At 44.2% G+C, this 16706-nt stretch overlaps 1 protein-coding gene across 1 annotated transcript in view; it reads right to left on the reverse strand.

The window, feature by feature from the left end:
* Nucleotides 1-836: 836 nt before the first annotated feature.
* Nucleotides 837-16706, reverse strand: part of HS3ST3A1 (heparan sulfate-glucosamine 3-sulfotransferase 3A1) — a 101082-nt gene continuing 85212 nt past the window's right edge. The window contains exon 2 of the mRNA XM_012747964.3: nucleotides 837-3462. Coding sequence (XP_012603418.1) covers nucleotides 2841-3462 — 622 coding nt within the window. The 3' untranslated portion in view covers nucleotides 837-2840. The remainder of the gene's footprint in view (nucleotides 3463-16706) is intronic.

Genomic DNA, 16706 nt, shown 5'->3' on the forward strand with positions numbered 1-16706 from the left:
AGATATCTTTATCGGGAACGGGAGATTCAGCAGGCCTCCGCAGGCAGAATATGATGAGGGTGTTTAGGAGAAATGTATCCCCTTTCTAAACTGAAAAATCAAGAGTTAAGAATTTACACACACATCAATGTTTTTAACCCCTGCATAACCAGCTAAAGAGAGGATTAGAGTGCCAATCGCAGATGTGATCCAAATTACCATTAAGGTTTATTCTAGCTTTGAAGATCCTTTGAAAATATGAAAATTAGAGTGGGATGAATACTTCTAGAATAATAAATATCCATGCTCTAGAAGCTTATTAATCTCCCATTATTAGAATAAAATTAACTTCCCCTGAACTCGTCTAAGTTATTTGGCGACTGTATACACTGAGTGACCTCTGAAGCGAACTGCTCAGAACGAAGCTGTAGATCTTTTTGGATATTCTGTTCATAGCCAACACTTTCTAAGAAGAGGGAAGGAGTTGGTAGGCATGGCTTTGGAGCAGACACCTCAAAGGAAGGATGGCTAAGATGTTCCGATCAAGATCAAAGCCTATTGTTTAGTGTAGCTAAATGGATAAAATAAATGTGAAGCCAAGTTCATGCACAGCAAAATGAGCAAAATATAGGGGAAGAAATGAATGAATATTCCTGTCCTTGGAAAAACTTAAAGACTACTGACTCTAGATCTTTATACATTTTACTTCTCACACTCCTAGGAAGTGATAGAAGTTTGAAGGTTTTCCTGGAGTGTTTCTGTAGTCATTAATTTTTAAAATAATTTGAACGCAAGTACCTATGTGTAAGAAGAGATTCTTTGCACTCAGTTCTGTTCTTTTATTATTTCTTCCACACACAAAAATGAAGGTTGCTGAATGCAGTTGTTAAATGCAGTTGCTTCTTTGTGCAAGCCACTTTTGCATAATGCCAAGCAAACACTTACAAGAGTCAGAAGTACAAAAAAAATGAGTTAAAAGAAATGATGAGAAGTATTTAAAATGAGTATCTTGTTGCAGCTAGTGATGATTCAAGTAGAACAAAACATTGGGAGATTGAGGGCTCAGACTTGAAGGAAATCAACTGGAAAAAGGCAACCTGGATTTACTTAACTCCTGTAAATGCAATATTAACAAATAAATCCTAAGATTTGGAGCAATGACAAAATATCTAAAAACTTGAGATTTTTTCCCTCCATTTTAATCCTGTATTAGGCTTCTCGAGAATTATTTACATCACCTGATGCAGCATCTATGCCAAATGCAAAATTGCACTGCATATTTTAGAGCAACTTTAGTTTCTTTGACTGACAACATTGGAAATGAAAAAGAATATTATTTTAGAGTGTCTGGTCCTTTATTTTGGCTGATAAAGAAAACTTCCATGAAATAGGAGACATTTTCCTCTTGGGTATAAACCTGTAATAAATGTTGCTGACAGACTAATTATAAATGTTTTATATATTTCGTGCATATGTGCTCCTCTCTAAACCAATTTAATTCCCATTAATGCTAATCTTGTTAATACCCACTCAGAGAGGAAAGAAATGCTCTTAATAAACTATTGATTTATTTGAGCAATTTAAATAGGGGATGTAAAGAACAGAAGGCAGAAGAGGAAAAGCCACCATTTTACTCACATCTGCATTTCCTAGAATATTTTCCAAATACTAATGAACTTTAGGTTATAATTGGTATGAATGGGAAATGGTGAAAAAATAAAGTGACAAAATGATAGTCCTCCACCCATCAAAAATAAGAGCATTGTAAACAAATTGCTATATTTTTTTTAGTATTAGCTCCAAGGTTAGAAGCGAGATATTATAAAGACGGTAGATTTTCTTTACTTAGAAAAAAGTTAAAGAAAAATGAGATTCACACTTGTATGAGTATTTTATCTTGCCCTATTCCTAACGTGGCTGGAGATTTTGTCCTTATACAAGAATCTAATAATTTCTCTCAAATTCAATCAAGCATCAACCAGTCAAGATTTCCCTATCTCAGGATACATTAATCAGCCAAGAGCCAAGACTGGGTCGTGCCCAGGTCTGAGTGGTTTCCTTGAACACCATTTAATGAGCCTGGGTGCCGTCAGGGGAGAACTTGGAAAGCAATAGAAAACCCTCTCTATCCCTTTCTAAATCATCCAAAAACTAGCTAACCATGTCAAAAGGTGCGGATGTCTATCTTCCCATTCTCCTGGGAAAAGTGGCATGAAAGAGGAAACAAGTGGAAGATTGAGTTTTGTCCAGGGTCCACCAGCTGGCCTTAAAATAAGTCATTTAACTTCCCTGAGACTCAGTTTTCCTTATCTGTAAAAAGGGGATAAAAACTTCTGCCTACTATACTCTTACACCATATAGTAGTATAAGCATTGAAAAGATGTAGTTGAAAGCACTATGAAAACTGTGAAGTGGTCTACCTACTGTGTTACGAACTGGAAAATGATTTAAGAAAAAGAGGCACAGGAAAAAAGAAGAAAAACAAACATAAGGGCAGATATCAATTTTATCAGGGCCTTGTATTTAAACAGAGAGAGAGAGATGTTTACCCTCAGGATCTTCTTAAAATATTTTAATGGCAACTGATGCGTATACTTTATGACTGGGTATATAGAACACAAAATAAAAAATGAAAACTGAAAGTATTTTAGATGAATGAAGTTTTTCTTTTCTGTTTATCCAAATGTTTGGTGTTGGTTATACATTGAGATGGGATGGGGGCAAGGATGATCTCTTAACATTCATTGAACAAAATACTGAAACAAATACTTTGAGCACAAATATTAAACTGTCTTTTCTCTACCGATTGGTAAAAAAATATATTATATTTTGATATTATTTTTTCTTTTTAAATTATGTGGTTATCCGTCCCAGCCGAAGTCGAGCCCGGTCATCTGGTAGAACTTGCGGTTGAGCGGCCGGTAGAAGTCGCGCAGCCTGCGCAGCACGTCGCCGTCGATGTCGGGGTGCGGCCGGCCCTTGGTCTTGCCCAGGCAGTGCGGCCGGCCGCTGCCCTCGGCCTTCTTCAGGCAGGGGAAGCCCTTGGTCTTGTTGAAGTAGAAGTGCTTGTCCGTGATGATCCTCTTGAGGCCCAGGAAGTCCTGCACGCGGCGCAGCTCGCCGGCCGGGTCGCGCACGAGCCGCTCGCCGCTCACGAAGAGCATGCGGCCGAGCGGGAAGTGGCGCAGCCAGTGCTCCAGGTGCTTGGCGTACAGGCCGATGTGGATGGCGCTCCACGCCGTGTCCACCAGGCCGGCCGTCCTGTTCCGGAACGTCAGGCTCTCGAAGCTGGGGATGTCGGGCCGCTTGGACAGCGTCTGCGCGTAGTCGGACACGGCCCGCGTCACCGGGTCCCGCACCACCACGATGAGCTTGGTGTCCCTGGACATGGCCGCGATGCGCGCGGGCGCCTCCCGCGTCACGAAGTAGCTGGGCGTCTTCTCCATGGTGATCTGCCCCTCCAGGGTTCTGGGCATCAGGTCCCTGGAGGAGCAAACAGAGCACGGGGTCAGCAGGTCGTGCCCTTTGCCCCGCCTCCCAAGGCCGGCGCTTCCGACCCCGCCGCCTCCCACTGCCGCGCTGCAGACACGTGCGGGGCCGCGAGCAGCGCCCGGGGCCGCTCTGCAGACACGCGCGGGGCCGCGAGCAGCGCCCGGGGCCGCTCTGCAGACACGCGCGGGGCCGCGAGCAGCGCCCGGGGCCGCTCTGCAGACACGCGCGGGGCCGCGAGGCCGCCGGGCCGTAGCGTCCGCTGAGGGCGGCAGGGCAGACCCGCCCGCCTGGACGCGCAGGCAGCTTCGCGCAAGCTAGAAGGAGCGAGACGCGCGTTTCTCTAAGGTCCTCCTGCGGGTCCCTGAGGAAAGCAAGAAGGCGAGTCGGAGCCTGGAGAACAGCGCCTTCCCGACTGCGCAGAGAGCTCCCGGCACGCAGAGGCCGCGTGCACGCAGCCTGCAGCCACACCGCCCGCGCTGCAATCTTAGCTCCCACTTGCTGGCCGTGGGAAAGTCGCATAACCACTCTGCACCTCGGGTTCCTCGCGTACTGAATGGAGAATAATAATACTACCTATCTCATATGATTGTTGTGATGATTAAATGAGTTAGTATACCTCAACAGCTTAGAAAACTGCCTGGCACCCGATAAGTACTATGTTAACTTTTAATGTTTTGATTATTATTAATCCACAATGCTATAAGAAAATCACCTTGGTCAAATTCTTTAGGTGAATTAGAATATTGTCATAAACATAATTATAGTGCTATGAGCTAGTATTAAACTGAGCCCTACCTGTAGTTTTCTTATAAACTAAGTAATTATGTTTAACATACTATTATAGCATATTATTATACACAACATACTTATCTTCATAATTCCTGATAAATTTTCCTGTAACAAATACATTAAATAATTCACCTTTTATCTAATGATTTGAAATACCATCATTATCATATTCTAAATATTTTGATTCATTTCTACATTGGTCCAATTATAAGTTATTATCATGTTACAGTGTATTTTCATGTATGTCAAAGTAAATCCCAACTCCATAGTGTTCAACCTGTTCTTGACCATTTCTGTCTGTTTATTCTTCCTGATGAATGGTAAATCATTTAGTTATGTTAAAAAAAAATCCCACTGGAGCCTTGATAAAGCAGATACTGCTTCTCTATTCAAGCATGCTTTCCTACTAATGGGCCTCAAGCCAAAGTATGAGCAGGAGAGAGAAAACCTATTTGCTCTTCCAACCTAAGTATACTGCCATTAAATGCACTATTCATTACATACATTTTCCAATACTAAGGCATTATCTTTCTAATTCCAATTTTTGTAAGAAATATAATAGATATGGCTTGGATGGATATTAGAGTAAATGTATTTTGGGACTTTATCACAATGACAGTGTATTTTGTCCTTTGATCGATGGATAAGAAGAATCAAACTTTTAGATATTCTTATATTGGATTTGCTTTTATTCTTGGAATAAACTCCATTTGATGGTAGTATATTTTATATACCATACATTTAATATACCATGCTAAACTTGATTTGTCATTATTTTGTTTTGGAGTTTCTATGCATATTCATAAATGAGACGTTCCTGTAGTTTTTCTTTTGTTCAATAGTTTAATCAATTGTTAGAATCTGAGTTATTTCATGAAGAAAAGAGGTTGAGAAATGTTTCGTATTTTTGTGTTCTATAGAAGTTTAAGTACAAAAATAATTTTCTATTCCTGTGGAGTTTGATGGGAATCACCTTCAAAGCCATTTAATACTGGCACTTTTGGGAGTGAGGGTAGGAAGGGATGTGTGATCTTCAAATATCTTTTCACTTTCTTGTACGCATATCAGTCTGTTATAATCCTCTGTCTTGTGTCAATTTTGGCAATTAATAGTTTTCTAAAAATCATCCAGTGAATAGCTACGGTTATAGTTATATCCCTTTAATTTTGTGTTTTTGCCTTTATTTCTGCCTTCTTGGTTAGATGATCTTTTCTAATCCATTTATTTGCATTTTATCTTTCTTAATGTCCTCCCCCTTATTTATTTTTTTAGCTATGCTTTGTTGTTCTCCTTCAAACGTATTTCACTGAATGCTTGCTTCATCTATTTTCAACCTCTCTTCTCAAGTAGTGAAAGCATTTTGAGGCTGTTATTTTCCCTCTAAGTACAGACTGGCCAAATTCCGTTAAGTTTTGACATATACTGTTGTCATTGTCATAACTTTGTGGACATTTAGCAATTTCATTTTGTAATTCTGATGTCCCTTTTGATGCAGGCATTATCTAGGGTTGTATTTATTTTTAATTATGATGGTTGATTTGTTATTTTTGTTCATGATTTTGTGGTTACTTTCTATTTTGCATTTGTGATAAAAGGACAGGCTTTGTGTACTGTGAGTTTGCCTTTGTTGGTTCCCTACAGTTTTACCCCCCATGCTATTTGCTAACTATATATATTGTCAACAAAGTCAAACATACACAAAAGTAGAAAAAACGTAAAATGAATCTGAAGTACTTTACATCCAGCTTCAAAAATGCATAACTGATGGCCAATTTCATCCATAAACCTACCCATTTCTTGTCCCTACCAGACCAACTGGATTATCTTAAAGTCAGTTGCAGACATCATCTAATTTGATTTGTGAATATTCAGCTCCCATCTGCAGTGTATCTGGCACAAATTCTTTAGTCTTTGTGGCAACCTGGTGGCACTGTGGCTCCCTTAGTTTTAATGATGTGGGTTTTCTCCTATTATTGTTTTCTCTGGTAATTTCAGTCAGGTTATCTTTGCTTTATTTGGGAGAGAAAGTGATAATTAGACATTTGACTTCTGTGGCTCTTTTTTTTATTTTTTAAAGAAATTTGCAATTCCTATTTCAAAATAATGTTTAACGTACCTTTTCCCCCATCCCTTAAATATACCTGGAGGTCTGGGTAAGAGTAAGGGAAGACCAGAGAGTTTGGTGCTGCCACAAGGGAGACACTAACTGCCACCATGCCACACCCATTCCACCGTGAGACATGAGTTCACAGAACTCATCTCCGGGTGACCCCAGTCATAGAACAGACAAGCTGGCTAGGCCAACCTAATTTGGAAGGGTGGGTTATCCTTGGGTAAGATGAGCCAGGAGATCTATCCAGAGACTGTAGGGATTTCTCAGCGGAAGAAATCTGATCAAGTATGTGGCAAAGTTTTGGGCTGTAAAAGCAAACACCAAATACACGAAAGTGTATTTGTTTGATTGTTTTAAAAGTCAGCATTCCTGTTTCCTTTCCTACAATCTTGGACTTTTTACTACTTTTCTTGAATTTTGGCCAGTAGAATAGAGACAGCATACTTTATGTGGGAGCTTCTGCTCGGGCGTCTCTGGGCTGGGGGAGGGTGCCCAGGGCCTTCTCAGAGGCTGGAGCTCAGATCGTGCTGGGCCAGAGCAAACACCGCTAGGGCCTCTCGGGGGAAAATCCCCTATTTTAAATAATTTCAGTGAAGTAGGGAAAAGAGCTATCCAAAAAAAGAGGCGTTTCATGAGGAAACAGCTAAAATAGAATTTCAAAACAAAAACACATTAATGATTGTCACCTGCAGGGGGAGGAAAACTGACTGAAGCGTGGGTGGGGCTGGGGAGTCAGCTTTAACTACAAGCTGCCTGAAAGCTACTTTTTGCAAAAAGAAAGAAGCGACAAATGAAAATCTTAATAAAGCTTACGTTGTAGAGAATGGTTGCTTTGCAAAAGAACTCACAACAGGATTCCTTAAATTGCAATCTCCTTTTAAATTTCCTTATACATTTTCTTACTGCAATTTGGGTTTTCATGTTGAAAAAACTGCTCATCTATCACATAAAACAGAATGTACATGTGAATTAGAACACTGCATTTCAAAGTGTCTAGCTCGAACTTGGACATTGCTCTTCCTTACCAGCATAAGGTACACACTGTGACTCTGCTCTGTGTAAGGGCTTCGGCTCGGAATGGGCAGTGAGACATCTACCCCGCTGTTACATAATAAAAGGCTTGTAGAAACCCCGAAGGTCTGTGCAATGAGAAGACACATGAGGTTTGCCTGAAGAAAGATGAGCTGACAGTGGGGAGAGAGAAATTCAGCTGGATGGTGGGAGGGACAGATCTTAGCAGGACTTAATTTCCAGACTAAGCATAGTAGACTATTCCAACTTCACTTCTAAATAGTGAGCAAGATTTAGAGATATTTACAGTAGGTATGGGGATGGGGAAATGGGTAGAAACCAATATTATAAGGAAAAATTAGAGAAGCTTATTTGTTTTGTCTTGAGGAAGACAAGGGTGAGAAGGGATTTCACAAGCAAATTAAGGATTATTATGAGGTAGTTTCTGCACGTTTGCTCTTCCTCTTCAAAGAACTCAAAGACAATTCACAATAGCCCCAAAATGGAAGCAACCCATGTGTCCAGCAACCCATGTGTCCATCAATGGAGGAATGGATTAAAAACTGTGGTTCATGCATACAATGGAATATCATTCAGTCTTAAAGGGGAGGGAATTTTGACACATGCTGCAACATGGATGAACATTGAAGACAGGAAACTGTACTGAGTGAAATATGCCAGTCACAAAAGGACAAATATTGTATGACTCCACTTACATGATATAGCTGGAGCAGTCAAATTTACAGAGACAGAAAGTAGAAGGTTGCCAGGGGCTGTGGGGACAAGGAACAAGGAGTTGTTGCTTAATGGGTACAGAGTTTTAGTTTCATGAGATTAAGAGTTCTGGAGACCGACTGCATAACGATGTGTATGCACTTTACATGACTGAACTTAAAAATGGTTAAGTTGGTAAATTTTATGTTGTGCATATTTTACCACAATTCTTTTAAAACAGAACTTAGGACAAGCCCTTCAATGGCAATGATAGAATTTAGTTAGACAAAAGAGTCTTTCTGGGCTTATGGATAATTAAACATTAAAACAAGGTACTACTGAAGGAGGCAGTGGTTTTGCTTTCCTCTTGCTAAACTAAAAGGGAAATACAATAATTTATGAGATTTTGTGGAGCTGATCTGAAATCAAAAGGGGGGTTTGTGGTCTGTGCCCCCTGCCAGCTGGGTGCTCGTGAGCCAGTGATCCAAGGCCCGTGAGCTCAGTTTGTCCCCTCCCCAGAAACAGCGAGACAAAGGTCCAGAAACCCACACTGCAATGAAGTGTCAGCCTGGCTGTTACTATGGGAACGCACCAAAGCACTGCTCTTAGGAGAGCCACGCCCGTGTTCTGAATTCCCAATCCCAGTGGAACCCCATTTCGGTCAGCTAAGGAGGGCGCCAGAGGAGATCGTGTAGACCTTCCTCACATATTCCTGGGCATCCACACACCTGCCCATTTACGCCGAGACGGTGAGGATGCCTGATGGGAAAGCCATGAGCTGGCCAAGTTCATTGGAAGGACAGAGACTGGTTCATTATGGTGTGACAGAGATGAGCTCAGTTTTTAAGGGAATTCCCTTTCCTTCCATGGCCTGGGGTATAGTTATGCCAAGAAGGAGACTGCTTGGCAACACGTCTATTTGATTCTGACACCATGCCACCCGCTGTGCGGAGGATGTCACTGTGGATCTGACGTGTCACCCTGGGTCAGCCTCTGAGGGCCCAGAGCTGCCCGAGCGGCCGTCCACCTACGGTGCGGGGACTGTTACGGCCAAGGAGCCCTGTCAGGTATGCTAAACAGTTTGTTGTTTTATATTCAAGCCCTAAGCCACGTCAGCAGCCAGTGTGAGTGCTAAAAGGACCCAGCGCGCTTCCCCACCGCTGCCTTCCTGAGACGAGAGGCCTGCGGCCACGGCTGGGCCTCGCCAGCGGTCCGGGAGGCAAGGCCGGACGCTAGCTGGACTGCGCCACTGCACCTCTGCCCTCAGGCCGCCACCGGGAGGGGCCCCGTGACACTCAACACACATGCATCGTGTATCTAATATGTGCAAGAAAGAACTTAAACAAAAAGCCACCTCCTGTGCTTTGCCCTTCTTATCAGTTGGGGCTATTTCTCATGAATTCCCACTAGCCTCACATTGCCTCTTTGTTCCCCCGCTCTTCCTCTGAAATTTCTACAGGTCCTCGCTGGAAGTATTTCTTTCTAAAAAAACCCACCTTATTACCCTTCCCCATTGTATTTTTAATAAACAGTGTTTGGTCAGTTGGTTTATTCATATGGGAAAATAAATCTTGACCTTTGCCTCTAGCTATTGAAAAAAATTAATTCCAGATTGCCTGCAGATATAAATACGTACGAATAGTAAACCAATGAAACTTTTGGAAGGAAACCTAGGTAAATAGCTTTTAAGGATGTTGAAGGAGGCAAAGTTTTTTTAAATTTCTTAAAGGAATAACCATAACTATAAAAAAGATGGTTTGGAGTATATTAAAAATAAGGACTTTTGTTTCTCAAATGATACCTTTAAGCTAGTAAAAAGTTAAAACTCAGAATGGAAGAAAATAAAGAAAATACAAAATCTGACAAAAGAGTCATATCCATGAAATATAAAGAGTTTCTACAAATCAATATGTTTTAAAAAATTAGACAGCATAAAAGAAAAATGGGTGCAAGACTTGAAGAGGCATTTCATACAAAAGATAGTACATACAAAATTACAGCTAGATTAGGAGGAATAAGTTCTAGTGCTCTGTAGCACTGTAGAGTGAATATGATTGACAGTAGTTTGGTTCATATTTTCAAAAATCTAGAGAAGATTTTGAATGTTCACAGTTCAAAGAAATGATAAATATTCAAAGTGATGGATATGCTAACTACCCTGATTTTAAGATTACACATTGTATACAAGTAACAAAATATCACTCAGTATCCCATAAATATGTACAATTATTACATGTCAACTAAAATTAACAGGGAAAATTAATTAATTAAAATGCAGTATCCAAATAGTCAACAAATGCATGAAAATGTGCTGAACTTCATTAGCCATCAGGGAAATGTCAATTAAAATACAATACCATATGATGACACATCCACCTAATTATCTAGAATAAAAACAATAGAGAATTCTGGGTGTGGTTGAGGACGTGGAACTGGCCCTTTGTTGCTTGGAGACTAAATTGGCAAATGACTTTAGAAAACTGTTTGGCGCTCTCTACCAAAACTGAACATGTGCAAACACTATGACCCAGCAATTTAACTGCCAGAAATACACTCAACAGAAATCATACACATGTTCACCATGTTCACAAATGTTCATGGATAATCCTAATAATCCCAAATTCAAGCCTTTCAAAAATAGAAGTATATACACACACAATGAGATCCTATAGAGCAAACAGAATTAATGACATAAACTTGAGGCCAAGCCTCACAATGTTAACAAACATAGCCAAGAGTACATGCTGCACGAGTTCCTGTATGAAATGTGCACAAACAGGCCGAGCTAATCTATCTCATTTGATGTCAACATAGTGGTTACCTTTAGGGGAATTTGTGACTAGGAGGGGCCTGAGAAGGGCTTCTAGATTGATGGAAATATCCCAAGTTGTGATCTGGGTGCTGGTTACACAAGTGTATCTGTTTTGTGAAAATTCATTGAGCTGTATTCCAGGATTTGTGTCCTTTTCTATATTTATGTTATAACTCGAATAAAAATTTTACTATGCTTATGAAAAATAAATGGACCAATTTCCTATAATGCTCCAAGAAATGCATGCATTTTTCTTGAAGGGCATTTGCTAAACCAACTATATCTCCAATTTGTGGAAATACAGATCACAAAGGAAAAGAAGTGAAGCTCACCTACTGAGGAGCCAGGGGTCCTCTCTGTGACCGCCTTCCCCCCACCCCAGAAAAGTTATGAGAACAGCAGCTGCCCCACAAGCGGGTGTCTCATCATCCTGGCACTACGAGTGCAGTGGTGTGCACCTTACCATAGAGCAGCGGTCCCCGACCTTTTTGGCACCAGGGACTAAGACAATTTTTCCACAGAAAGGGGCTGGGGGAGATGGCGTGGGGATGATTCAAGTGCCTCACGTTCACTGTGCAGTGAGACCTTCCTGCGAATGGTCATCTGTACTTGCAGCTGCGCCCCAGCCAGCGTGGCCGCCCCGCTGCCCCTCAGGTCATCGGGCTTCAGATTGTTATCAGGAGCCGCAGCCTGGATCCCTCACCGCGGTTCCCAGTAGGGCCCGTGCTCCCACGAGAATCTAATGCTGCTGCGGATCTGAGCGAGGCGGAGCTGCTGCAGAGATGCTCGCCACCGCCACCGGAGCGGCTGTAAATGCACATGCGGCCTCGCTGGCTCACCGCTCACCTCCTGCCGTGCGGCCTCGTCCCTAACAGGCCATGGACCGGTACTGGCAGGCTGCCGTCGTAGGGGATGTGTCTCAAGAGTGTGAACGCAAAAAGATAGGTAACTGAAGAATGGGTTGTGCGTGCAAGACATTTTAGCAATGACTTTCTCATTAATCTTTACACAGCCATAGAGAGATAAGGTAGGCAATTATGATCCCCAAATTTTCGGACAGGGAAGCTGAGATTCAGAGAGGCCTAATGGCATGGTGAAGCCCTCACGGCCAGGGTACGGTAGGTGGTGGGTGGGCCTCTCAGTGCTCGTGTCAGCCTCTTTCCATGGCATCGGACGGAAAAAAAGCAGCAGCCAGAGAGGATTAGGAAAAGAACATACAGACAATGGCTTGGATGGCGCCAATTCAACAGATGGAGAGCAGGAGGACCTGGGAGAGTGACCCAGAAGGCAGCTGCAAAGATCCTGGGAGACCTGCCCTCTGAACTGAGTGCAGGTGAGATGACAGAATTGGGGTCTGCCTGAATTGGGAACTGTATGAAAGGACACTGAAAAGAGGATGGCATGATTAACGTCGGCGGTGCATTCAGTCTGGGGCATGCTCCGGTGAGAACAGAGCAGGACAAAAGAATGCAGGTGTTCAATGCCTTACGAGGCTCCTCTGATGCAATGCAAACGTGAGGAGCTGCAGACCTGGGCTGGAGTGCTGCTAGTGGGAAAGGCAGTGTGGGTGAGAACAAGAGAAATGTTTCAGGGAGAACTGATGGGGCTGATTCCTGATTCATGGCAGGAACAGTGTGGAAGAAAGGTGGAAAACAATAACAATGGTACTAAAACAAACAGATATTTTGAAGAAGGAATTAGCTTCCTCTTTCCCCAAACATGGTAAAAAAAATTAAGTTTCTCTTTCCGTACAGTTGGTGCTACTTTGAAAAAAAAAAAACTTTGGATTTCTTCCTAAGGACTCTAGTGGAGACAAAATATTACTCGTTTTCCTCTGAAATATGGCACAGATGGATCACATGTTTCCACGAGGACAACATAGTTTTACAGGAAACCCAAGCCTGGGAATAGGAATATGGATTTCAGTTCTGATTTTGCTATTAATAAGTCATGTGATCTTGGGCAAATCTCTTTAGTTCCCTGGACCTCGACTTCTTTATAAGCAAAATAAGTTTATTGTCCTCAGTGTCTCCAGGATTTTCCACCTCTAAGATTTCATGTATGGCAAGGGACCTAATTCATTATTAACTTGTCGAGTTTAAAGTTCTGCACAGTTTCATGCTGCTCTGTTCTCAAGTGTGGCTCCACCAACCAAATCGAGAGATTTGTATAAATAATTAGGCAAGGCAATTCTGCATCAAGAGAATTGACTTCAAAATCAATGAGGTCTGAAAGAACACAGTTCAAATAATTGATGCCAAGAGAAAGCGCTGAGGTTAGTTCAAATGAAGGCTAGCCTGGCATTTCCCTAGTGCTTGGGGGCAGCAGAAAGACCAGGAAGTCCATGTGCTGAGTGGTCTCATTGTATTTCATCAGGCAAGTATGAGATCAGGGAGATCCGTCTCTACTCTGTGCTCCCTTTGTGCCTGAAACATCAACATAGTATGTGACACCTAGTAGACAAAGTTCATGGACAGGGCTGCATGAAACACAGCAGATCCAGGGCAGCCATAGTCAAGGTCAGGGTCCTAAGGAAGAACATGATGAAGACAGAAGCAAATAAACACTTATTAAGCATTTACCATACACCAAGATCTGATGACGTATTGTTTTTTGAATTCCACAACAACGAGAAGCTAGAATTATTATCCCCATTTCAAAAATGAGGAACAGGCTCAGAGAGACAATGTGACCTGTCCAAAGACACATGGTCATGACCAGGGACGGCCTGAGACTCCAAGTCCATCTAGCTCTCAAGTGCAAATCCCTCCAACCTACCCAAACACCCAGGCAACATGAGAGTTAATTTCAGTTGATGTTACTGGGGGTTGCTGATGTTCTGCCAAAATGTAGGCGTATTCCCTGCGCTCCCTTCCTATTCATCTCAGAGCACGAAGCCCCTTTCCGAAACCTCGCGGACAGGCAATGCGCCTCTCATGCTTTCAGTGCTGTGTTCTGCACCGTGCCGCCGTGTTGCAAGGGGAAGTCCTGAGTTGTGATTTATTGAGAAATAAATAAATCTGGCCCATGTATGTGTACTTATTTTTTAAAAAATCTATGCAATCAAACAGAATCATGTGTCTATTTCTGGAAGCCTCCAGCAGCAGAAAACACTAGGAAAGGCGCGCTCTTTTCATGGCTAGGCGAGAGGGCAGCTCCTGTGAGGCCCGAGGGCGAGCGCCGTGGGAGCGGGGAAACTGCGGGGGCTCTGCGTGCTGTCCCCGGCGCCAGCCCCCTCACATCGTATTTCTTTTCCTGCTGTTGTCATGTGGGACCCCACTGGCTGGGAGGCAAACGCCCTTCAGTCGCTGTGGGAGTGGCGCCTGTGGAAGAGGGGCCTGGCGCGTTTGCGCGCGGAGTCTGCAGGTGCAGCTCTCGGCCTCGGCCTGGCCCGTCAGCCCTGGGGCCGCCGCTTTCCAGGGCCGCTGATGGCAGGTTCTTTCTCAGACTCTGGCCCATCAAGTCACGAAAGAGACAAAAATGGTCTTTCTCTCACCGGGCTTTATGGCATCATGCACACCAGAGCATGTCTCAAGAAGACAGCATGGCATTCCTTGGACTCCAGGGAGAGGCGTCGAGGACTGTCGGTGCGGAGGCTGGGGACGCTTGCGGAGAGACAGGCCAGTCGCCTGTGGTCAGGCCGTGCTGGGAGGGGAAGGGCAAGAGCTACCTTGGCCGTAGATTCAAGTAATGAGCCTTCACGTGTGAGTCGGAGCTTGGGGTTTCCCAAGCAACTCCACACGTCGCCCCATTCGTTGACTCTCAGAAACACTAAAAATCCACCCACTCTTACAAAGCTCACCCATCGCTTCACTTCCTGATCTTCCCTTTCTAGGTTGGCTTCATTGCGGAACTCCTGTATCCACAGATTTGAAGTGTCATTTCTAACCCTGCAGACGTTCTCCCAGACTCTGTTCTAGAGTGGTGTCTGCCTCTCCGGAGCTGGTGTGTTTCTCCCAGTGTCCTATCAAAATAGCAAAGAATATGCAGAAAAACCACCTCGCAACCGTGAGAACTAAAATTCACAGACAACCTAATAACGTCAGAGTCTGTGAGACAGTCAGACCTAAGAAACCATCTGGAAGAGCCAGGAACACAGGGGCCGTCCCTGGATGCAGACGTCTGTTGTGAGCCGAGCGAAAAGTAACATCCACTGCACTGAGAGTGAGCACCTCCTTATTTTTTTAATTTATTTTTATGCTAGGTGCTACTCTTGCCTCACTCTAGTCCTGGCCTTGACAGGGAGCCACATTGTGAAAAATACTAGCAAATTTTTTGGAGTTTGAGAATAAAGAAAGTATTCCACAGGTATTCTATACAGAAGGAGAAACAGGTGGTGGGCAACCAGGCTACTGACAAATGCAGAGGGTGCAGGGGAGTTTGGCCGTACACCTCGGTAATAAGTGTCCACGGGTAGGAAAAGTTTAAAGGGAAAACGATCTCTATACTTGGCTAAGTTTTATTTCATTTGAAGTCACAAATAACATTTTTAAATACACAATGGTTCAGAAGACTTAAAACCCACGTAACTTTGGGAAGAAAAAAACTTAAAGGTTCATTTTAACTGAACTATACATAGAGCAAAATTAAAAGCAAAAAAACCCAAAAACCAAAAAAACAAAAAACAAAAAAGCTAGTGCATTTAAATAAAAGAAGAGGACATCTAAAATCAGGAAAAAAATAAGTCTTAAAGAATTATTCTTGGCTGGGTACAGTGGCTCATGCTTGTAATCCTAGCACTCTGGGAGGCTGAGGCAGGAGGATCACTTGAGGTCAGGAGTTTAAGACCAGGCTGAGCAAGAGGGAGACCACGTCTCTGCTAAAAATAGAAAAATTAGCCAGGCGTGGTGGCGCATGCCTGTAGTCTCAGGTACTTGGAAGGCTGAGGCAGGAGGATCGCTTGAGCCCAGGAGTTTGAGGTTGCTGTGAGCAAGGCTGACGCCACGGCACCGTAGCCCAGGGCCACAGAGTGAGACTCTGTCTCAAAAAAAAAAAAAAGACTTAATGACAATGTAAAGCTATACAATGACCACAAATACATACGCAGAAATCAAACACAATTAAATTAGTCAGAATCTAAAGCCTGATAAATATTTAGAAGCCCTTAGAAGTGTGCGTGCGTGTGTGTGCGTGCGTGTGCGTGCATGTGTGTGTGTGTGCGTGTGTGTCAGAAAGAGAGAGGGGGAGAAACTGATTACAGGGCGACGAGACAGAAGAGCGGAAAGAAGGCAGGAGAGCAAAGAGAAGACCCTGCGGCGGCAGGAGAGCTGCGCCCTCCCCACGCAGCAGGGCGCCTAGGCCAGGAGGGCGGAGGGAGGAGGGCGGAGGGAGGACCTCGGCGCACCCATGGGTCTGAGAAGGGAGGGCGGAGGGAGGAGGGAGGAGGGAAGAGGGCGGAGGGAGGAGGGAGGGGGGAGGAGGGCGGAGGGAGGAGGGCGGAGAGAGGAGGGCGGAGAGAGCAGGGCGGAGGGAGGAGGGCGGAGGGAGGAGGGCGGAGGGAGGATCTCGGCGCACCCATGGGTCTGAGAAGGGAGGGCGGAGGGAGGAGGGCGGAGGGAGGAGGGAAGAGGGCGGAGGGAGGAGGGAGGAGAGCGGTGAGAGGAGGAAGGAGGGCGGAGGGAGGAGGGCGGAGAGAGCAGGGCGGAGAGAGCAGGGCGGAGGGAGGAGGGCGGAGGGAGGGGGGAGGAGGGCGGAGGGAGCAGGGCGGAGGGAGGAGGGCGGAGGGAGGAGGGCGGAGGGAGGAGGGCGGAGGGAGGGGGGAGGAGGGCGGAGAGAGCAGGGCGGAGGGAGGAGGGC

The sequence above is a fragment of the Microcebus murinus genome, chromosome 18 (genome assembly GCF_040939455.1).
Source record: "Microcebus murinus isolate Inina chromosome 18, M.murinus_Inina_mat1.0, whole genome shotgun sequence".
NCBI lineage: Eukaryota > Metazoa > Chordata > Mammalia > Primates > Cheirogaleidae > Microcebus > Microcebus murinus.